The sequence below is a fragment of the Phalacrocorax carbo genome, chromosome 15, assembly GCF_963921805.1.
Source record: "Phalacrocorax carbo chromosome 15, bPhaCar2.1, whole genome shotgun sequence".
In the NCBI taxonomy this organism is placed as follows: Eukaryota; Metazoa; Chordata; class Aves; order Suliformes; family Phalacrocoracidae; genus Phalacrocorax; species Phalacrocorax carbo.
In genome coordinates this window covers 7584932-7608728 of record NC_087527.1, presented here as the reverse complement: position 1 = coordinate 7608728, position 23797 = coordinate 7584932, and the positions used below count along the sequence as shown (strand labels likewise).

The 23797-nt window shown below is 53.5% G+C and overlaps 1 protein-coding gene across 1 annotated transcript in view; it reads left to right on the top strand.

The window, feature by feature from the left end:
- MYO18B (myosin XVIIIB) overlaps positions 1 to 23797 on the top strand; it is a 73146-nt gene that overhangs the window by 40628 nt on the left and 8721 nt on the right. Inside the window, exons 33-41 of the mRNA XM_064466687.1 lie at positions 1982 to 2128; positions 5996 to 6109; positions 6480 to 6596; positions 7343 to 7426; positions 8618 to 8755; positions 9579 to 9764; positions 20936 to 21069; positions 22275 to 22316; positions 23016 to 23177. Coding sequence (XP_064322757.1) covers positions 1982 to 2128; positions 5996 to 6109; positions 6480 to 6596; positions 7343 to 7426; positions 8618 to 8755; positions 9579 to 9764; positions 20936 to 21069; positions 22275 to 22316; positions 23016 to 23177 — 1124 coding nt within the window. The remainder of the gene's footprint in view (positions 1 to 1981; positions 2129 to 5995; positions 6110 to 6479; positions 6597 to 7342; positions 7427 to 8617; positions 8756 to 9578; positions 9765 to 20935; positions 21070 to 22274; positions 22317 to 23015; positions 23178 to 23797) is intronic.

The window sequence follows — 23797 nt, the reverse complement described above, 5'->3', positions numbered from 1 at the left end:
CAATTGCATATGTTCATTAAATGGGATGAATCTGGGAGTTTTGCAACACTGAAATGGCGGGCATATTTCAAGTAGACACAAAATGGTCTGACGAGGCTTATCCATAATGTCCCGCTGGCTCCTGGCTTATAAAATGTTTTGGGAACTGTCAGAATAAATCTTGCTGTATAAAAGCAGGGTATTATTATAACTGCCTCTCAGTCCAACACGTCCCTCTTGTTTGGTAGAGGAGAACTAAAATGGCTGAGGAGGCAGCAGGAGCTGCCTGGAGCAAAGCTGGGCACCCTTAAGGAAAGGCACCTTCTCCTTCCTGGGACTGTCCCCAGGCGCTGCCCGGGCAGCCTCCGGCCCCCACCAAGTGGGGAAGGGGAGATGGCATAGTGTAGCTGTGTATTGGTAGAGTGTATGCGAAATACAACCGGAGCCTTGAAAGAAGCTATTAAATTAAGTCCCGGCTTTGTAACTTAAAAAGCACCGGGCTGCAATGGTGGGAGGCAGCGGCGGCGGCTGCCGTACCTGCTGCTTCCAGTTACGGTACCAAATCCATCGTCTGTGGCAGCGAGCAGGCCCTGAGCTATGGGAAAATGATGCTGAATGGCGTCCAAGATACAGTCTGTAGGGATGGCAGGGATAACAGCAAGTCTGCTGCGCTGCAGTGTTGTAATTAATGCCGTCTGATTTACAGTGGACAGTGTGCTTCAGAGCAGTTTATTAAAAAAGAAAAAAAAAGCCAACCCAGAAAACTAATTAAGGAAATGGAGATGCCAATGATTTCTGGTTCCAGCAAATGCCAGCCAGCTCTAAACCAGGTTACAAGGGCAAATTCGCACAATTAATTTTAGCCAGTGAACAGAAAATAGGAGAATGGGTTTGAAACAGGAAGAGCTGTGGAAAACAGACTAAATGGAAAACGCTCTTATACTTCAATTAGTCTGAAATCAAGCACTGAAACCATGTCCCTGTGTATTTGGTGTTTTTCTAATTCTTTTATCCTCGTAACCATGGTTGCTCTCAGCTTCAGGGGGGAGTGTAGAGGGTTGGGGTTTTTTAAGGTGCTTCACACTTCCCTTCTTTAAAAGGCTTCAGAGTAATGTGGTGACACCACACCGCCTGGGGACGAGCCTCCAAAATCACCCAGCAGTTATTTTCTGCCAGCACTGCTGGGGATTCACGCATGAGAGATTGCTGCCTCCCGCACCGACGGCAGCAGCATCGGTTGTGTCCCTCCATGGCTGATGGGAACTCCAGATGCTTTGCATTAGAGATGTGTAAATAAATCCTAATGAAGCTTTCCTCATCAGCCTTTTGCATGTCTTTTTCTCTTTCCCCTTTGGGTTGACTTTCTCCTGCCTTTATCACTCTTCTCCCCAGAGGGGCGGAGGGTTTTTTCTGGCTTTTTTTCTTTCACGCTATGCCTTTTGCATTTTCTGTGCCCAGATGCTGGACGTGCATCTTCTGGGTCTACCCCTATGTGACCCTACCCCTCAGTGGTTTCCCATGGGGGTGACAGTGCCCGGTGGCCGTGAGGACAGGGTGTTATGGCTCTGGGGACCCGCAGTGCCCGCCGGTGCCCCACGGCCGTGTGGCTGGGCTGTCCCCTGGCCGCAGGGGTAGCTCACTGGGCAGGCATGCGGCTGATGGAGCGCAGGGGTGGATTAATGTTTTCAGAGGAACAGCTTTCTGGTGGGGAAAAAATGTGGTGTTTCAGTGGAATCTGCCAGTATTGATGTTTATGTAATTTGTTTTCTCCCTTTTATTTAACTCTAAATTATTTTTATTTGATAAAGAGGGAAAATTGCAATATCTATACATAGATATTTAAGATCTTCTTGCATCCTGACTTCAGCATTACCAAAATGTTTCCAAATTGGTGTATTTTGGAGGTTTAATTTTGTGGGCAATGTCTGGGGGTGGGACAGAAAGGTCCGACAGAAGTTTTGCGGGGCGGCAGGGCTCAGGACACCCCATCTCCTCTTCCCAGATCGGCCACCGCGACTTCGACGTGGAGAAGCGGCTGCGGCGGGACCTGCGGCGGACGCGTGCCCTGCTCGCCGACGTGCAGCTGCTGCTGGCAGCCCCCGGGGAGCCCAGCGCCAGCGCCCAGGAGCTGGAGCGGCTGCGCAAGCAGGTAGGTGCCTTCGGGCGAGCGGGCGTCTCCCTGCCCCTTGGAGCCTCAGCCAAGGGGAAGCTGCAAGAAATATTTACAGATCTCCTGGTTTTAATTGTGTGGGGGGTGAGCAGTGATCCTGTGCTGCGCGAGCATCAGGCCGCCCAGGCCTGGGCGAGAAGTGCCTCTTGTGCTCTCTTGTAAGGAGCACTTCTCTGTAATTAAGCCAACAGTGGTTAAGTATTTTTTTCCCCTTTTTTTTTTTCCTTCAGCCCTGTTAATTACCTTCTGTTCAGCATGTTTTCTATCTGTCTAATAAGGAGCTCCAGAGGCGCTGCGTTCGGGACGCGTTGCCATAGGGATGTTGTAAGGCAGGAGCAGGGATCGCAGCAGATTTGCCGTAGTTTAAGCACAGTTCACAGCCGGCACTGAGCGACCTGGTGAGCGGCTGCAGGGGGGTGCCGTGCTTGTGCCCACCGTGCTGCCAGCCAGGGACAGTCTCAGCCCCAGGGTGAGCTCAGGGTCCATGGGGTGCCCTGCCGTGGGACAGGGGTGGCACAGGGCTCTCCATCCCCAGGCTGGCTGTGCACATGCATCCCCCAATGCCGAGCACCGGGACTGAGCTAACGATGCCAGTCCTCCAAAACTGCTCAGTAATTAATCTGTACTGTATATTTCCCCTGAAAACAAACTAATCGGGAGGCTTGAGCAATTCCAACAACATACATATATAATTGAGATAATAGTTCTGCATAAATAACATCTGTGAGCAGCAGCTGTTCCCACCTGTGCTGAGGGAGAAGGGGAAGGTGAGCTTGGCCTGATGTGGCCAGCGGGGTGTCCGTACCTGTGCTCATGCCTATGCCCATACTTGTGTCCATGCCTGTGCCACTGACCTGGAGAGCCAGGGCAGGGGATGGCCATGGTTGGGGCAGGCAGCAGGAATGGCCATTTTTGGCACTCATGAGTTCTCTCTTAAACATTATTGAGCTAATGCTGTAATGCTACACTTAATAATTAATCCCTCAGTATTTCCTGAATCCTGCTTTGGGGCTGGAGATGATGCACAGCCCCTGTCTTGCTCTTTCCCAGCCCTGGGTGCAGTGGGCTGATGCTGAGGGACCCCTTCCACGGGCTGATCCAAGGGACCAAGTGGCGGTGGCGGGACACTCGTTCTGCCCAGTGTCCCCGTGGCACCCAACCACATCTTGGAGGGGAGTAATGCCCTGCTCCCTGAGCAGCCCGGTCCCCGCAGCAAGGCAGGCTCATGCAGGAGGTTGCTCTCTCTTGCCTGTGGCCATGGTGCCATACAGTCCGTCCCCAGCTCCCCCCCAGCTCCCTCGGTGGGTGGCCTCTGCCCGGCTGCTTCGCACTTTGGAGGAGGAGAACAGGAAGCCTAAATATTGGGTATATTGGGTTTTTGCTGCGCTGCCAACACTGACACTCTGCATGCGTTAAAAATGCCTCATGATTATTCAGTCCTTTAAATTTAAATGATTTCTAATGGCATTCATGACGACTTTCTCAAAAGCCAATACATCCTACCACCAGCCCACAAACCTCCACAAGAATAAAAACTTTGCTAAAATGCTACATTTCCGTTAATCAAAATCCATATGGCTAGAAGTATAGCATTGTTTCTTAATAAGGCTGAAGCATCCATTTTACGCAGGTATTTAACAGATGGTGTAGCACAGCAAAATAATGTTGTTCAGAAGTTCATACATTATGCATTTTTGGGGGGGATTTCAATTTATTCTTCCCAAGTGGGAAAATTCCATTACACGAAGTAAAGTGGAAGCTGGTATTTAATGAGCAGTCCTGGAGATGCGTTTCTCTCTGATTAAACTGTCTGGAGTTTTAGTGTAATCACAGCAGGGGAAAGGCCAGTCCCAGGGGCTGGTCATGGACAGGGTTGCTTCTGGAGGAGCCTGAAGCTGGGAAAGTGCAAAAGCCCTTGGCCATAAAACCAGCAATCAGTCAGATTGGCATCTTTAACATCTCCCAGCAGCTATCGCTCAGGTCATTTCAGTAACGGCTGCCTGAGCTTTATGCAAAACATAAAGGCTATTTTTCAGCTGGTGGAAGAAAGGGGAACACGGCGCGTGTCGCTGTGAGAGCGGCTCTGCGGCTGTATGAATAGACTGACTAGACAATCCATCAACATGGACTGAGTTTGGACACAGGAACAGCATTTTAAATAACTGTTTCGCAGGTTTCAAACTGCTAAATGTCTCATGCCAGAGCTTTATATTTTCCATGGTGAGCAGCTTCTGGCTGGCACTGTAGCTGAAGACCCAACGATGTTCAGGGTTATTTCTTCCCACCCGTTCCTTGGTTCGTGCAGGGGTGGCAGGAGGGCTCACAGATGGAAATGGTGGTCCTAGGTGGCAGAGATCAGCCACTGCCCCATCCTCGGTGGTGGGACGACAGCACCTCGGGGCAGATGTGTGTTTGCTTCCAGAGGTTTTGCTGAGGTTGCTGGTGGGAGCTGTCAGCATTGTGCCTTGTGGCAATGGAGGATAGGTCCTCTGCCTGATTTTCTCACCGAAGTAGTTAAAAATAGGGGATGCAGATTAGGAAGGAAGGTGGAGGCTGAAGACCAGAACCCTCCAATGTTTCCATGTGCACCAGAAAGGCCACTGCTCTGGGCCTGGGATGGAGGGGGGAAACGTTTCTGTTGCTGCTGGCTGCAGTGGCAGTTTGGTCACCCTCCACACATGGCCAGCCCTTGGAGCGCAGTGTGCTGTGCCCCCGCCGTGTGCAGGGCTCCCTGCAGTGGGCAGGGGGCGAGGAAGGCAGCTGGTGTGTGGGGGCTGCAGGGCTGGGAAGCGGCCGTTCAGAGATTGCATTGTGCCAGGAATCATTGATTTTAAGGGGAAAAAAATCCATTTCCTCTGTAGACTAGGCACTGAAGAAGCAAAATTACCTGCTCAGCTTTTCCAAGTAGGTCTCAATCACCCCAAACAGTTGAGGGAAATGATCAAATTGCTGCAGTTACAGTAATCCCCCCTTTTTTGAGCAAGAGAGTAAAAAAAGATGAGTAAACCCTGAGAAAATAGCCTGAAATGCTCAAACTCTCACTGTGGTGCACAGTGGCTCCCGTTGCCCCTGGGAACTCTGCATCCTCTGCAGGAGAATGGGGACTGGGCACAGGAAATGAGCAGCAAGCAGAGAGCTTTAGTTTTCTTCTTCATAAAGAAAAGAAAGAAACCCAAGCATGCAAGGGAAGGAACTGGATGTTCAGGTACAGCCTATGTAAACTCCTCTGTCCTGGTGGTGTGAGTTTTTGGGATGATGCTGCATCTTCCAGCTATTTGCAGCCCATTTAAGATCATTGTAGTCTTAATGGCTGAGCTATAAAAACCAAGAGCAAATTAACATTTATAAATGTGATATTTCATGTGTATTTGCAAATGCAATTTATGCCACATGAAAAGCTCATTTGCAAACTCCAAATCATGAATTGCTCTAATGAGGAATTACATGTAATTCACATAATTTTGCAAATTAATGATCCCAGCTCTACCTCACCACAGCAGTGCCAAGGCAGAGGGTGGATGTGTAGATCGAGGCGCTTACTTCAGTACTCAGCAGGACGGTCAGTGGTGTTAGGATCCATGGTTAGGTGTGCTGGGAGCTGCCAAGGAGACCCTGCTGCACTGGCTGGGAAGGGAAGAGTTTTCACTGTAAACCAGGAGCAGACGGGCTGAAGAGCAGCACAGATTTTAAAAGGTTGAATTTCTATGTGCATTAGCAGGGGAAAATGCTCTGGGGTTGAAGTGTAAATAGACGTGGCTGTGTGGCAAGGGGAACAGCATAATCAGCACGTGGTTTCTGCAGACACCAAGCTCTCCTTTAATTATGATCTCCCTCAATTTTTCCCAGTTGGAAGAGAGCGAAGCAAAGTGTGCGGAGGCCCAGAGGTCCCAGCAGACGGCGGCCCTGGAGCTGGAGAACTTGCACACGGAGCTGGAGGCCCTCAGCAGAAACAAGACCCTGGTGCGGAGGCACAGCTGGGGCTGGGGAGGTGGGAGGGCAGCAGCGCAGCCCTACCTCCTCGTGTTTGATAGCAATAATCAGCTTTTTTACTAAATCAGCAATAATCAGCGTATTTACTAAAGCAGTCAGCCTCTTTGGAAACAAGCCCCCGGGTGGCTTAATGGATGGGTAAGGGTGCAGCTATGGATAGTAAAAGGGTGCAGCATCCCATAGTCCTCTGAAGACATGCAGGAGCTCCCTTTGCCTCTCCTGGTGCAAGCACAGGGAGGCTGGCAGCAGCGTGTTCCAGAGGATGCTGTGGTCCGGTGGTGCTGTGCAATGGGTCCCTCTTGGGATGCGTGAGCCAGCAGCCCCGTGGGTCCTCCCGCAGGTGGACGAACAGCTGTACCAGCTGCAGCATGAGAGATCCGACCTCCTGAAACGCATCGACGAGGACCAGGAAGACCTGAACGAGCTCATGGCGAAGCACAAGGCTCTGATTGCCCAGGTAGGACCGGGCATTGGAGGCTGGGCAGCATCCCCCCTCCCTGGGAGGGTGCTTGGAAAACTCTGTAGCCTGGCAGAGAGCAAACAGCAGTCCCCATCGGTGCACAGCAGCTTGGGGACCCCAGGAAGCAGATGCTGTGATGAGAGGAAGGAATGGCTCATGGCTCTATCTCCTCTCACCCACAGTTTGAGTCTTCTTTCAAGAGGTGTCTTGGCTTTAGTTTCAATAGTTGGGAAATCCTATAGCATCCCTGTCTAGATCCCTTTCAATTCTTTCTCTCAGTTTTCTCATGCAGAGCTTAAAAAGTGCTGACAGGCAGCCCTGGGGCTTTCTGCACAATATCCAGACTAAGGTAGACTCTCCCGAAGGATTTTACCTGGAGCTGAGGGATCCCAAGGCTCCTGGTGGGGCAGGGGTAGGCTGGCGAGACTGACAACTCACAGTCTGGCACCCCTTACAGGGGTGTTACAGAGCCAGGAGTCTGTATCTGAAAGGACCCTGAGGACAGAAATGACCTTGACAACATGGTTTCTGTCCTGATGTATAAATATTTGTTTCAAAAATTAGGTAATTTGCATTGAGTCAGGAGAATTAAGCTCCTTCAGTCCGGTGTAGGAGCAGCTTGCTGTTTTGGTGGTAGGAGGTGCAGGCACGAGCCAGCCCTTGGCACCGCACTCCTCACGGCGTGTGCCCTCTGCTCCAAGCCCTCAGGTCTGCTCCCACTCCTGGGCTTTCTCTTTCCACAGTCAGCAACAGATATTGCTCAGATCCGGGAGCTGCAGACGCAGGTGGAGGATGTGAAGAAAGAAAAGCAGAGCCTTCAGGAGAAGGTAATTCCTCCCCAGCCTGTTGCACCCAGAACTGAGGAGCAAGAGCCATCTGGCTTTCCTCTGATATCTCTGTGCCCGGCGCACGGCTGGTGCCAGCTGTGGATGCCGCGTTCTTGTCTGAAATCAGATCAAGTCTCTACCCCAGTGGTACAAAGCCATTTCTCCTTAGTAATATGGTTAGGTTCCTCTCCTCTTCCTAACGTGCTGTGCGTGCCCCTGGCAGCAGCACAGTGCAGAAGCTGCTGTTTGCCTGTTGCATACCCGCAGCCCGGACCCTGTGGGCAGCACAGGGCTGGGCTGGGCTGCAGGGCTCTGCCAGCAATGGCTTTGGGCTGGAGAAAACTTTCCCTGGCAAGGCTTTTGGGGAGAGCCCCACTTCTCCCTCCTCTCTTCCCAAACTGCCGGTGCCATGGCAGGATCTGCCCCATGGGGCTGAGTGAGCTTGGGATGGGGACTGACCCCGGGATGGGGCTGGCCCTGGGGTGAGCGCTGGCAGGTGCTGCACTGACTCGCCTCTGTGGTTGCACCGGCCCTCCTGGAGTGCATGGATTTAATTTTAAACACATGAGTAATCCCACTAACTTAAGTCCTTTATTGGAGCATAGCTAAGCTGCCCAGGAATCAGAAGCAGGACTCACTCCCTCCAAGGCAGAGTGGGTGGTGCTTTAGAGATAGGCCAGATAAAAGAAGACAAATTCCCGTACTTCTAGGTCAAATACAAAATCTGAACCAAACTTGTACCGGGATCACTAAAGGGGCGGTTTGCTTTGGACATCTCAGTGTAACGGCTGAAGAAGCAACTTGGTGCAGGCAGCTTTCTACGCAGGGTAGACTGAATTTTTATGCCTGCTGTCCTCAAAGAGTTTGCTGAGAAGGTAAAAGCAAAAAAGACCCAGTCACATGTTGTCTTGCTGGCACATTTTAAATTCAAAAATACATGTTAGTGTCATGCATTTATTGTGTGGTATTAACATCAGGGACTCCCTCAGGAAGCCAAAGGCAATGCTTTTCCATAGTGCCTGGCAGCCTAAGCCATGTCCTTCACATTCGCTCTGTCTCAGGAGCCATGAGAGGTCCTTGGTGCATGTCACACCAAGGAGAGGGACTGGTGGGGGATCTGGGAAAGGGACTGGGAGGCCTTTGTGCCGGTCAGGGGCCAGGGAGGTGCTAACGCAGCCTGTCCTCGCCCAGCTGCAGGCAGCGCAGGCAAGAGTGGTGTGCCTGGAGCAGTGCCCAGCCGAGCGCTCCATCATCAGCCGGCAGGAAGCCCGCATCCGCGACCTCGAGAGCCAGCTGGACTTCCAGGCTGTGCAGATGAAGCGCTTTGAGGTACCACCTCTTCACCTCTTGCAGAGGGGATGCAGAGCCCCAGAAAGATGCAGCTTGCTTGCAAAAGGGGGGTGCAGTGATGCCACCACCTCGGCTTTGGGGGGAAGAAGCATGCAGGAAGGGGTGGGGAGGGACAGGTGGGGCCTTCTTACAGCTCTCCTGTGTTTGTGGACAGTCCCTATACTTCATGCCACTGCCATTATACATGCTTTAATGTGGTGTTTACTGAAAGCCAAAGTGGGTCCAGGGCTATAAACACCTGGAGAAATATACTGTCCCTTCCTCTGGACTCAGAGTGCGGTGTGCGCTGACTGCTCATCCATCACAGCACCTCTCCACCAGGCACCCCTCTGCTCTGGCACTGTCCAGGAGGCAGGACATTGGGCTCGACAGCAATATTTCACAGTCCCCATTAATCAGCGTGTCTGCTGGTGCCCTGGGATGTTTTTACTCTCACTTCTTCCTGGAGTTGTGCTGCCCAAATGAGACCAGCCCAGGGGTGAAAGAAAATGATCTTGTGGCCCCAAAAGCAGCAGCTGGCTCCGTGGGAGCCCTGGGGACACGGTGGGGCCACAGGGGATGGTGCTGCCTGCTGTGGTGGGTGCAGAGCTGGGTGCATGAGGTCAGTGGGTTCCACACCCACTGCAGGCAGCTGCCGCCACTTGCAAGGTTTCAGGCCGATGCTTGATAATGCTAATACTAGTGTCTGGCCCTGTGGCATGGGCCAGGGATGGAGAGCTCTCCATATTGCTTGATGCTTGTGGAGAGCTTCATAACTCCATCTCCCTTGCTTCACCTCATGCCCTCCTTGCTGCCTCCCCAGGTGCTGGTGCTGCGCTTGCGAGACAGCATCATAAAGATGGGCGAGGAGCTGGAGAAGGCAGCTGAGTCAGAGGCGCGGGAGAAGGAGAGCACCCGGTACTACCAGAGGAGGATGGAGGAGATGAAGGCTGACATGGATGAGCTGGTGCAGAGGGAGCTGGAGTCCAGCCGCCGGCGCGTGGAGCTGGTAAGGGGGTGCTGCCCCTGTAGGCTTGCGTGGGCCCTGGACCATGGCAGGGGGTTTGCTGCGGCTGCAGGTTACCTCTCCATAACCTGCAGATTGGCCCAAGGGTCCTGGAAAAGTAACTTTCTGCCTGGTGCTTTGTGTGCTCTGTGTTTGGAGATGGAGCTGGCCAATTTGCTGTTATCTGGCCCCCGTGCAGGCAAGCTGTGGGCTGCTCCCCCATGGCTGCCCTGGATCTTGCTAATGTCAGGGTGTCGCAGGCTCAGCTTTGGTGAGCGGAGCTGGGGAGCACTTGCAGGGGCAGTGAATTGCTTCGCATCCCTCTGCAGCCCCAAACCATTGAACCGAAGCCGTTATTGAGGCCCCTCGCTTTTCATTTCTTCATAGCTGGGCTGGCAGCCTGGGCAGTCCCTCTGCCCCGTGTTTTGTTCCAAGAAGGAGATTGCTTTGCCTGGTCAGCTCTAAGAAATGCTGAGAAGTTGCTCAGGTCATTCCTGCACCTCCTTGTGCTGGTTTTCCCTCATGCTGGGCAGAACCGCTGCAGGGCCGAGTGCTCCCCGGGCACAGGGGAAATGCCCGTGCCTTCCTGCCAGCCCGCCACGTGCCGAAGGCCGGCCCCGTGGCTCGGCATGCCAGGGCTCAACCAAGGCACCAGCTCCTCACCGCGCTTCTGGCCCCAGCCAAATAACTCCCCTGTGGCACGGCGGCGTGTCAGACGGTGCCGCCGAGCAGCTAACCTGCTCGGCGCGCGTAAAGCCCCATCCGGATTTGGAGTACAGCAAAAAATAGATTCACCTTCATTTTACAGTCCTCTACGAGCATCTCTTTTCATGTTGGCTTTTTCCAGTAAACAAAAGGAAAGCCTTGCTTCCAAGCAGTAATTGAAAGATATTGCATTTCTGCTGGCAGTACAGCAACATTAGAAGCAGTTATTTTATCAATAATCTTTTATTTAACAATCAAGGAGATTTCAGCATTTATTTCGCCCTGAGGCTGCCAGCCTTTCTGAAGGGAATGGTGCTTTAGTGTGAATTATTCCACTTCCCCTGCCTGAGCAGTGAACAGGCTTTGTCCTTGCTCTGCCAGCCTGAAGCCTACGCGCTCACGCACAGCTCCGGCTGCCGGGACACCCTTCCCTGGGCACAAAACCAGTGTCCCCTCTCGGTCAGAGACATGCAGCCATTGATGCTCTTTGGAGTCATGAGATCTTAAAGCCAGATGCTTTGCTGGGTGCACGCTGCGTGCCCGCCGGCCCCAGGCATGCCACGTGGCTCGCTGGGCTGCCCGCTGGGCTTGCAGCAACCCCCCCGGGGCCGGCTCCTGCTGCTTTCCTTGTGGGCACCAAGCGAGACACGGCTTCAGTTGCTATGATAATCGTGTGTTTATTGCAGCTTTGTTACAAACACCATGTTTTGGAACACAGATGCGCTGTCTGTTAGGATACGGGTGGGTTTTTTAACTGTACTTTTGTATTTGTGTATATATTTTTAGAAGCTTTTTGAATGTTTCATATGGAGATGCGAATGATGGGTGTAGCAAGATACTTGGTCATCTTAGCACACTTCTGTTCTCACAAATGAAGTTTGCAAAGAAGTTTGAATGGGATTTTGGAGGCACCTTCCTGGGATAAGGCATAAAAACCCATAAACCAGCAAACTCATAAGCCAATACGGAGGGGTCTGGCTTTATCCAGACACCCAGACATTCGGGGTTATCTGGCATCTGCTGCAGCAGGAGGAAGGAGCCAGGCAAGCCTTGCAGTGGGTGAGCTCCCCCAGACACATCACACCAGCCCCAGGTTTCTCCCCACTGGCACCTGGCGGCTGGTCCGCTCTGCAGGAGCCAGGGCTCCGAACGCCCACCGTGGCACGGCTGCGGCGGGAGCCAGGGGCCCCCACACAGAGCATTGCAGCATTCCCCGGGAGCAGAGGCGTTCCCCCAGGCTGTGTGTACTCTTAACAGCACTTAAATAAAACATCGCAGGAGAGCTGTGATCGCAGAGCCCAGCCGTGCCTGTCGAGTGGCTGGCGGAGAGCATCAATAGTTAAGAGAAAGCCACTTATGGCTCTGCTCCTGTTAAATCCCCATCAATTATAAATGCTGCATGAATTATTCAGTTAACATTACTTAAGCCATGGTCTGCACCTAACAATTTTTCTTTTTTAATTTATTTAAATAAACAGTCATGAGGTTGTGGACTTGCCACACACTGTCAGTTTAAGCAATGCATTGAAGGGACAAATTAATTGTACAGATTGGGTTAGAAATTCCATCTTGTTTCCTGGCGTCCTGAGAGCTGGTGCCTGTATATAAAGTATTTAATTCTCACAGCTTGTATTTATCAGTGGTGGAGGCACTTGAAAATCCTGTCCCACCATCCCCCGTACCTTCGGCCAGGCTCAGGACAGCTATTTTCACCCATCCCTCATTTTTGACCCAGCTTTGGGCAGTCAGGAGGCAGACTCATGCCATTCACAGGCAGCAGGGAAAATCCAGCAAGAAGCAGGGATGGGAGCTGGAGAGCTGGCTGCCAGGCAGATGGTTCTGCCTTATGAATTTTGTAAGAAGAATGGGTTTTGAACACTTTCCAAGCCTGGTGCCATCGCAGCAAGGGAGGCAATGTTTTCTAATGGCGGGGGTAGAACTTGGCCCTGGTTGTCTGTCTTTGCTCAGGTTGCATGTACTGAATTTCCTCCACGGAGCTGTAACTCCTCTTCTGATAAAATCTGGATCCCAGCCTGCAACGGCTCCTCGTTTCTCAGCTGCTGTGCTGACACCCAGAGCCTGAAAGGCTAGACCCAGCTGCCTGGTCTCCTTGGGCCACAGCAGAAACTGAGTCATAGCGAGAAGCGAGAGATGGATTTCCAACTTAGAGACGATCCTGTGGATCTTAAAAACAAGCCCAGGTCTCTGCACTCATCCTGTATGCACACGTGCTCGTGCTTGTCCTGAGGTGAAGCTGCATGGTGTGGTGCAGGGAAGGATGGAGCAGGGGCCGGGACCAGGCGTGTGGGGCTGGGGTGTGTAGGGTGATGAGCTGCCGTCGCTGCGACCAACCACCGGCTGGGATTTCCCTCCTGACACTGCTTTTAGGGCGGGATGGTGCTGGGTGCTGGGCCCAGCTCCTGGCCTCAGTGCTCTGGAGGTGATGCTGGAGATGGGTAGATGGTCCACTGTGAGCACTGGGGAGACAAGGGTGTGTTTCCAAGAGGCCTCGTCTCAGCTGCTGTGGGTGTCCACAGCCATCACTGGAAGCCCTGGGCAGGGGCGGGACAGGGACAGGGACAGGGACACTGCTTCAGGATTCTGTCCCATGCCTTGCCTTGACCGGGCTGTTTTCACAGAGCTTCTGGCAGAGCATGTCCCTCCTTACTTGTAGATTTGCTGCAGCAGAGCAGGGGAGATGCGAACTGCTAACAAGCCAGGATGGACTAATTCCACCCTTTAGATAGCAATTCTTCCAGGAGGTGCCAAGGAGTAGCTAAAAAGCTTAAATAAGCTCATGTTTCTGTAAGGGGGTACCTACAGCTGTGCTGCGATGACTGGGGTGCCTCTGCAGCTTGGATTTCACAGGAGAAAGCAAGCGGCTGCTGGAGGCTAGGATGGGAGCTCTGGGAGGGGAGCTCAGCCACAGGCAGGAGCCCCGGGGTCCCTCCTGCCCCAGAGAGCTGGGTGCCTCCCGCCTGCGTGGGGCACATTGCTGAGATGCCCAGGGAAAAGCAGGGCTGATCCTGCTGGGATGAAGCCCTGGCTGACAGAAGCACTTGCTGGGGAGCCGGCCAGACCCACTGCATCTCCTCCAGCCCCCTTGGACCGACAGACAGCTCTGCTAAACCCCCCTGAGCCTGTGCTGCTGGGGCACGCCATGGGGGCTTTGCAGGCGTTACCTTAAAATCAGGTTTCTTTAATGAAGCTGTGAAATTCATCAGCACATAATTAACTATTTTTACTGAAAACTTAAGTACAGGTGTGAAGATATTCTTCACGCTTTTTTTTTTTTTTTAAAAGAGGTCAGTGTCACAGTGTAAATAACCTTTTATTTCTGGTTCTTATGATGGCAGATCTCCTTTGTAATGCAGCCCTGTTATGGCCCCACAATCCAGCATGCTGTAGCACATTACAGCCTGACCTCTATGATATTTTTTAAAAATTTGCAAGCTTTAAAGTTTTTTTTGGTGCTTTCAGTGAACTTGAGAAGTGAAGTAGGAGCTGTTTGGGCCTCCAGCTGGGAATGCTGTGCTCCCGCCCAGGCAAACTTACAGCTCCCAGCAGGGTCCCAGCCAAACCCTCTGATGCCTTTGCAGCCCTCCACCCCAGCACCGCCCGTGCCTGGGTCTTTCTGAGCTGCTCTTTTCTTTAAAAGCTGGTGATTTTGACTAAGTGTAACAACAATTATCATCAAAGGGAGTCAGTCCTTAGAGGTGAGGTTGGGTGATGGAGGAGCTACGAGTGAAAACTCGACTGTATGCGTTAATTAGGCCTGCTGTACAGCAGGCGTGTGATTTCTGGTTTGCCATTAAAGAAATAAATTCTTCAGGAAATCATCAGCACTTGTGGCTGCTCACACCAATTACCGGTAACGCCGGTGTTTGCGAGCGCAGAAAGAGCTGCTCATCCCGTCTCACTCGAGACTTCAACTGTGGAAACTTGTCACTTCAAACTTTCTGAAAATCTGAGAGTTAATTACTTAATTAAAAATAATAATGATTGATGAATACTGCAGGTGTACGCTAAATTATTCAAATAGAAGCAATCCAAATTGGACTAATTAGATTACACTTCACTTCAGGTGGATGGGAGCTTGCAAAGGTTATGTTGTGACAGCAGAACCACAAACAAAAATAAAAGACGGCGACGAGGATGCCGCGCTGTGTGCTCTGCAGTGCCTGCCTTGGCATCTTTTATAGTCCCATAAATTATTTCACTACTGGTTTTGCTTAGCTCTTTTTAACTTATCTTCAAATGCTTCTGAGACAAAATTAGATGAAAAAGAAACTCTTAAGAAAAAGAGGGTTTAGAACTTCTTTTACCTCTTTTTAGAACTGCTTTTCCAGAGAAGCAATGAAAGCAAAGCCAGGATGTGGAGAGATGGGGGGGAGCGGGGGTAGGAGGTGGGGAGCTGCTGGCTGAGATGTTCTCTCTCCCCTGTTTCCAGGTGGGCTCTGGCCGGGGGTTGAAATGCCTCCAGCTGGTGCCCCTTGTGCCACACAGGCTGTTGAGGGCTTGAGCATCTTTTTCTAGCTGTTGGAAAAGACTGCTGGCAAACCAGAGGAGGAAGCCCCAGTGATGCTTGGGGATACAGTAGGCAGCAGGATCTCACCTGCTGGCTGCGCGGGGGCAGAGCTGGGCAGCACCCCCCCGCAGGAGCAGGGAGCCCCCAGGAGCTGCCAGCCCACATCTCCTCCTGTCCTTGCTGTCTGTCCTTGCCTGGTGCAGAGCCCACGTTTGTCCTAACCTCTGCTGCTGCGGTGCTGGCTGCCTGCTGGGTGACAGCCCTGCTGCCGTGCCATGACAGCAGTGGGGTGCCACAGTGCTGGGGGCTGTGCCCTCACCGCCCCTCCCTCTGCTTTGGGTACCCACGAAGTGGCAGCGATACTCCCCCTGTGCAGCAAACTTCTTCCTTTCCAACCCAAATCTCTTCCTTTCCACCCCTCCCAGTGAGAGGAGGTGGTGCTGTGAGAGGGGCAGGTGGGTGGTCTGGGGGTCGGGGGCTTTGCACAGGACAGGAGCAGAGGGGCTGTATGAAACATAGGGAAAGGTGGCCGGCAGGCCAGACCCACTGCTGAGCACTCGGCTCTGACGTTCAGTAGAAATTAATTTTTTTGCAGAGTAACTTGTGATGTCAGGATCTTTCCAGCACGGACGTGCAGCAGCATCCTCCTGTGACCCCCCCCAGGCAAGGGCAGGAGTCTGGGCTGTCAGCACCAGCATCTTGGCATGGGTTTGCTCTGTGCTGACCATCGCCAAGCAAGCTTCCATCCCCCTTGTCTTGACAGCGCCTTTAATTCAGGCTCCCTGTCAGCTGAAATTAACCTCACCTTTCCAAAGTAAATGCTTTTGACCTGCCAGTGGACCGGTGCCATCGGGTTTTGGGAGTGCTGTGCTCTGTGGCAATCTGTCCACCAATACACTGTGAATGGGAGAATCTAATCTGGAAATGTATGCAAAACCAGGCATAACATATATTTTATTTATTGATTATAAAATATACATCAGCCAGGATTCTGAGCTGGTCAGGCTGACTTCTGCTGTGCGTGACTGACTGGTTTGGTGGAAGGAGCAGGATATGCTGGTGCCAGCAGGGACTGGGGTTTAATGGCAAGAGGATACTCCTGAGCCCGTGTAGCAGAAGTGCTCTCAGCCCCCATTTGGGAAGCCAGTGCACCCTTCCCTGGGCTCACAGCTGGTACCACGTCCCCATCTCTCCCCACGCTGCCCATGCCACGGCTGGGTGCATGGGCAGGTTCCTTGCTGGTCAGCAGGACAGACACGGTAGGGCTTCTCCAAACCACTGCAAGGCAAGAGAGAAATTAGTGGAGCTTTTAAATGAAAAACCAACATACACACGAAGGAAAGGACCATTAGCTCTGCTTCAGCATCTCTGGTTTGTGGCAGTAGCTATAGCCCCTTTCTGGAGCACTGGGGCTTTTCACAAGTCTGGTATCTGCTGCTTTGCAAGGGAGAAGGCGCTAATCCTTGCTTTTCCATGGGAGGAGGAAGGAGTGTGCTTCCGAGGGCTGATGTGAGTGGCTGATGGGGATCCCTTTGGCAGTGCAGTCCTGCACCTGGACCCTTCCTGGTCAGCAGCTCCAGTGCTGACGCCCAGCGCAGCAGTTGTGGGGTTCCTACCCTGAGCAAGTAGCTCCCCCTGTCTGCAGAACACCTTTTGGGGAAGTGCTGGGATCCCACGGTGCAGCCCCGGTACTGCTCTTGGTGGGCTGTGGGCTGGCAAGAGCAGCCCAGCTAAGGTGTATGTGTATGGCTGGGGATGAAATGCCCCCACGGATCAGTTTGCCATGCAGTGCCTATTAGATCCCTGTGGAGGCTGAAAAGGAGTAGAAGAAATCTCATAAACAGTTGGAAAATTGCTGCCTTACTCGCCAGGCATTGTGTGGCATGCTGCTCCAGCCTTCACCCCCTCCTTGATGAGGTGGAAAGGACTGATTCCCCTGGCAACGTTGCTTTATAAGCCCTGTTCATCAGTGAGGCTCCTCTAACTGCAGCTCCCCCAGCAGCCATCCAGGTTCCCCATCATCATCAGCGCCAGCCAGAGCACGGGTGCTCCGATAATAGGTCATTAATGATGAATAACACAGGCAAAAAGACGTGCAAGTCCCCTTTCATCCCCCCAGGTCCAGCTGCAGTGTGGTGTATTACTCCAGTCCCGGCAGCCTCCTGGCTGGTGTCATGCGTGGTCTCTCGCACACGGCGAAGGGCAGCAGCCGGGTGGCTCTGGCTGTGGCAACCAGTCACAACATGCAGGGAAGCCAGGAAGGGGGGCAACAGTTCCATTTGGGCTCGGGTGAGGTGGGGCTTTGCCGAGGGTGGCGGCACTGGTGGGGTGCAGCAACACTCCTGCCCAGTGCCTCTGCAGCCAGGAGATTTCCTTGGCTCCCAGCTGCTGCTCAGGGTGGGGGAGGTCAAGCTCATGACCAGGGTCCACCGGGACGGGGAGGCGGCATGGCCGGGGGTGCACCACTGCTCACTCAACCCCGAGCATCGTTCCTCTCCCAGGCATGCCCCTGCTTCAGCAGAGCCACATGAACAGGCAGGTTGTTTTCTCAATAAATATGTTCTCCCGTTTTTTCCTCTCCCTTTTCTGCTTAGAGGAAACAAAAAGCCAGCAAAGCTTGGCAGTTCATCCTGAGTGAGGATGTAAACACTCAAACCGGCTCCTGTATAAAAAGGGAAAATGCTTCTTGAATTTACATTTAGATTGAAACAACGTGTGTCAAAGGTGTCTAATAGCTGCCTGGGATAGCAGTGGCCTGATGCTGGGACAATTCTTGTCACTTTATATTATGAAGAGAATTTTTTTTGCATTTCAAATTTAGTTATGTTGGCATAATTAGTCCCTTCCTTGAGACAATTGTATGGTACAGATAAATTATGTTTGAGTAAAATGTGAAGTGCCTCCCTGCACGTGATTTGGGATCGAGCGCTGGGACAGGTGGGACATAGGGTTTGCAGCCTCCTCCCCACTGCAGCGCTGCCGTTATGAGCACAGAGCTGATCAAGGTAGCTGCTCTGCCACTGTAAGCACCAGCCTTGCTGGAATGCACTGATTTGAGCCCAAAATGCTGAGCAGCATGTTTGCTCAGGGCATTTCCCCTTGCTCTGCCCCTGGCCCAGCCGTGGCTCTGCTAACCTCCTCTTCTTTCTCCTCCTCCTCCTCCTCCTCCTCTGCTGGCTGCAGCACCCTCATGAGCTGTGGATGTGCTGAGCCCAAGCTGAAAGGCAGGGTACAGAAATTGAGCAGTACCGTTTCTCTTCCCTATACCTTCTTGCTGCAGATTTCACCAGAATTCACTTTACAGGAATGCCTGGACCTCAAGAACTAAAAATCGCTTTGGGCATAGGCTCGAGCCAGTCACTCGGCAGAGAGCGGGCGTGGAGCAGCTCCAGACTGTTCTCTGAATGTGACTCGTGCTTTCCTCTGCCTTTAATCAGCCCGGGTACCTGGGGCGATGATGGCGGTGGTAGCACCTCTGCTGGAAGGAGCCTGTTTTAGCAACATAGCTGTACCTGAGCAGCGTCAGCTCTCATTATGAAACGGGTATTTTCAGGCTAACATTCAAATTGCCACTTGGGCGGCACATGGGCAGCGGACCCCAGGGTTACACATGGTGCGTAGTGCCCATGGCTGTGCAATCCCCAAAGTGCCCCCGGCGCCCTCCACAGCCCCCTCCCAAGGCTGCCGAGCTCCTCCCCGCCATGCAGCAGGGGTGCCGTGGCCCGCGGGTGCCCTAGGACCGGGGCATCCCTGAGGGGGACCAGGCTGCAGCCCCAGCTCGGCGGGATCAGCCCTGCGGTGGTCCCATTTCTGTCAGGCAGAAAGCAGCGGGGCCGGGGGGACCCCACCAGCCACCGGGACACGCTGTTTGCTGCTCTCGCAGCTGCACCTGGGGGATTTTCCTTGTCAGAAGCCGGAGGAAGCGGGGCTGGGGTGCGGGAGGGGTGCGTGCCGCTGCGTGCCTGGCTGCCTCCCTGCCAGTCACTGTCAGGTTAATAATAGCAGAACAGAGGAAAGGAATTAAATGCAGCTACTGAACTATATTTAATTTGCGCCGCATCCTGGAGCTGAGGAACTAGTTTAATAGAGACTCTTATCAGCCAGTTTGAAGGGTTGAGCTTTTTATCTAGTGGTTGTTTTACTGCCTGGTCTCGCAGTCGCAAATAGCTGAATACAGGCGTGTAGCCAGGGGAGGCTTGGGGCTCTCTCCCCTTGGGCTTTTCTTCTCTTGGGGGTCGCCGTTTCACTGTGTGTCCCCTCCCGAGGCCCTGGCCGCTCGCAGGGCCAACCCCGGCGTGGGAGCATCCCTGCTGCCTGGGCAGCGGGCCATGCCCACCCCACTCGGTGCAGTTTCTGGGACAAAACGGGTCCTTTCCACCCTCTGCATCTGCCTGAGTGGGGAGGGAAGCAAAAGGCTCGGAAGCACTGAGTTTCAGAAAGCTTCTTGGCAGCATTCAGGTTTTTACCAATATCAGCGTGTTTCCAGAAGCAACTGTGATGCTGTGCAACCCGAACTGGGATATTTCTTTGCATGTTTTTATGAACTGAAATGCTCTTCCCTTCGGGCCTGCGCGCCCAGTGATCCCAGGGCTTTCATTATTTACTCTGACAGTCTGCCGGCTCCTGCGCCACGGCCTGTCGCAGCCCGTGCTGCAAATCATCTCTCACCTTGTCACCACCAAGATGGCAATTTTACAGCTGGCAGCTTCAATCACTGTGAATTTGCAGCTCGCGCTCGCTCTCCTCCTCTCTGCGCCGTGTGAAGGTTTAGAAAACCACACGAAGATTTCCTTCCTAGCTGAAAGGGCTTGGAATCCGATGAACACGGTGGTGCTCAGCTGCGGCGGGCGGGCAGTGCTGGGTCGGCATCCTCGGTCTGCTTGAAGCCGCCTGGCTGTGGGCGATGCTGGGTCCACAGAGCCATACGGGTTGTGCTACTCATCCCGTTTTTCCTCCCTGTAGTTTAAATTATGAATGGAGTTTCTGGTTTTTCTTATCAGCTCCAGCATTTCTGGAAAGGGTTGCATTTCCAAGTAGGCTGTGGTGCATGTGAGTGGAGGAGGAGCCCTGAAACGCCTGGGAGCATCCCCGCGGTCTGTGCCCCGCTCTGTCCCCAGCAGGAACATTGTGCTCTCACACTGGGTGCTTTTACATGTCCCACGCAGGGTGGGGGGCGTTAATGTTTAACATCAGATTTACGCATTTGGTACATTGAGGTTACATGGTGATTTAGCAGAGCGATACTGCGGCGTACTGAAATCGCAGCACGGGCACAGTACAGCAATTGCAACATACACCCGAGTCACTGCACAGATGTGGTGCCTGCCCCTGGTCTCTGTACACTCACTGCCATGGTGCTGGGCGTTCCCAGCTGCCAGGAAGGGAGCTCAAGGCCGTTGCTCTCTTCAAAGTTTGTTTTATTACTTGTCCAGGTTTTATACTTTGTATTGGGCTGAGCCACATATATGCTTCCCCCCCACTCGTCTGGCTGGCTCAGGAAGACATTACTCTCTAATGATTGTCTCCGGAAGGCTGTTTGTACAACCTGATGATGCCCAGGTGCAGCTGTATGCCTAAAACCAAGGTCACCCACCCCTCCCCGGGGTTAAGTTCAGTTTCTGCATGGTAATTGCTGGCGGTTCCTTACATTCCGCCCAGCGCTTGGGATTTTTGGCTCATCTCCTTTGAGCCCTTTTCCATTGTGGGGGGTATTGGTGGGTCGCGGAGGGGTTCAGCTGCATTTGCTCCTCTTCTCACGTACGATGAAGTTCGCATTTTACAAGCTGTTGCACATGCAACAGGGTGCAGCGGCAGGTAGCGAGCCCTGGCAGGGCACAGCACACTGGGGTGGGGGGAGTTTCAGCAGACACCTGGCCCGCCTGCTCCGCGGCTCGGGGTGCCGCGTCGGGGTGCAGGCACTAACTCGGTGCTGTCCGTGCAGGAGCAGCAGCTGGCGGAGCTGGCAGCGGTGCGGCAGGTCCTGCAGGCCGACCTGGGCACCTCCATCCGGCGCATCGCTGACCTGCAGGTGGCCCTGGAGGAGCTGCGGTCCAGCGACGAGAGCGATACTGAGAGGTGAGGCAAGGAGGGCTGGGGGGCTGCAGGGTGCTGGGGGGCGGCAAAGGGGCAGGCTCAGATGCTTTGTGATGGGGAAGGGTGCTGCGCTGTGTAGGGGCAATGCCAGGAGGGCTGTAACTGCACATTCGTATCCTCGAGTGTTTTCGCTGCAGCAGCATATGTTTATGAACAAGAAACTTCACGTTAATGAAAGATTTCATGAAAAAGCGTCACCCTTAAAATCATACTGTGTGGCCCAGCTTAAAGTAAGCAAAAAGGGTGAAAATAGCCCCATGCACAGAGCAAGCCCCTGTCCCTAGCAGTGTGGCGTGCTGCCGTGTGTCAGCAGGTGCTGCAGCGCTGGATTTATGGGTTGAAAATCCTGCACTTTGTTCAGCCACAGGAGTTGGGGGCCTGGAGGAACCAGTGAAGCTGGGTGAATCTGGTAGAGGATTTTACTAGGAAAAAATGGGAAACAAATTCCAGTGAGTTTTTCAGGTGTTATTTCTACAGCCCCCCAATTTTCCCCTCTGCTACATTGCTAAAGGGGCATCATGACAAATGGAGACAAAATAGATAAATGCATTTAAAAAAGAAAAAAGCAGAGATGTGCTTGTCACCATGCCGTGAGAAGAGATTTTCTTTATGTGGTGATTAAACCAGGGAAGGGTGAGATAGAAACCGTGAGCTCAGAAATTCACTTCTTTATAAAAAAAGAGGTGATTTCCAATACAATTGACACATTAATGGGAGGTGAGAAGCGCTTCCCAGCAGGGACGTCCAGAGCTGCTGCATGCGGGAAAAGCGGTGTATTTTGCCTTCTGTCCTTCGCCAGCGCGGGCACAGTGGAGGTGTTCTGCAGGTGCAAATGCAACATGCGCTGCAGCAGCACCCATCTCTGTGATGGGGGGTGCATGCACGGGGGTCCTTCTTGTAGCCCAGGACCTGAAGGGTGCAGGGAGCAGGTGAGGTGGCCTTTAGTCATGCGGGGTGCTGGGAACGGCCCTGCCACCGCCCTGGTGCCCACTGCAGCTCTGCTCAGGCTGTTGAGGGGGTACGTTGCCCAGCTCAGGCAAAGATCGTACCGGCAGCCACCGCAGCAGCTTTGATACAGTTAGTCTGGGAAGTTTTCATCTCGTCAGGCTCGCGTGGTGGCTTTGGGGAAGCCGTGCGAGCCGCTGGCAGCGCCGCGGCTGACTTGCTGTTTCGTCCCTTGGTTGCAGCGTGCAGACGGCGCGGGAGTCGCTTTGCTCCAGGAGGGAGACGTGAGTGAGCCCTGGGGAGCTGCCAGCCGAAGGGCAGGAGCCTGCACCGGGTTGTGCGATGGGTTCTGGACCACCAGCTGCCCGCAGCCTGCCAAGGCACCGTGCTCCACCCGGGCACAGATGGGCTTTCGGATGCGCTGGCTTTGCGTGCCCCCCCCATGCCCTCTGCCCTGCTCACTTTCCCTGGGAGCTCTGCCTGTTACACTGGGTGGGATGCGCTCGTTCCCTGGGCTGCACTTTGAGAATATGAAGCTGATCTATGGCTTTGAAGGAAAACGGAGATCCTAAAGAATTTAATCTGCTTCAGCTGGAGTGTGGGCTCCCAGTGGGTGGGCAGGGGTAGCTCCAGTCCCAGACTGGCTCTGCCACTGCAGCTCTGGTCCCAAGGCACTGCAGGCAGCAGCAGGGTTTCCCTGCCTACTGTCTACAGGCTACAGGGCATGGGGAAAATAGTTAATGGCAGCAGCAATTGCACAAGGACAAGGTTGCCTGGAAAGGTTTGTTTTATCCAACCTGTGCTGGTGTCACAAAACAGCCGGAGCAGAGCCCACCAGTTGGAGCAGTCATTGCTGGGGCTGTGAAGGAGCCCCCGGTCTGTGCCCAGCCTCACCCTTACATGTGCTCCAGGACCCTTTCCCAGTGCTGCCGGCCCCCTTGCCTGCACTCGCAGAGCTAACTGGGTCTCATCTCTCCCCACAGGGACGCCTGCTCCAGCGTTGGCTCCACGCTCAGTCTGGAGCCCACAGAGAGCATCAAGTCCTGGCCAGGGTCATCTGCAGGCTGGTCTTCCCCAGCAGGTGCCAGTGTGGCCGGGAGCGTCTCGGCGCAGTTCATTGGCAGCCACAGCACCCCGAGCCCAAGGTAAGGGATCCCCAGCCTGTCCTGGGCATGGCCACCTCCAGCGGTGACAGACGCGTGGCTGCTCCCCCAGCATGGGGCACCCGCCACAGCTTTCCTCCAGGGAAACCGCAGGTGCTTGGTGCCAGCTCCAGCATCTTGCAGATGCATGGAGGGTACAAAAACATCTTGCAGGAGCAAGCCTTCACAAAGGTATTTTAAACCCTCTCGTATTTTTATTAAAAAAATAAAAATGGTTCAAGAGGCAGGAATAGGCTGCAGGCAGCGCTGATTTCCCAGCGTTCAGGCGCAGAGAGGTGGCTGCAGGCATCCTGCCCTGTCGGAATGTCAAGGACAGAAGCAGAGCTGTCAGCCCCGGCAGCTGCTCTCCTGTCGCGGATGTCTGCATGGCCTGACCCTGCAGCCCGGCAGGCAGGTGCTGCCTGCTCTCCTAGCTCCTGCCTGCCTGGGGGTGTGGTTGCTGTGGCCCCTTAAATGGGGGACACGCGCAGTGGGTGCAGCCTGTTAAATCCCTCAGCAGAGCCGAGCACTGTGTATGCTCAGGGGCTCCCATGTGCTCTCTTTGGCTTTTATTTTCCCATGGAAAAAATAAAGTCACCCTTTACTGGCAACAGATCCCACAG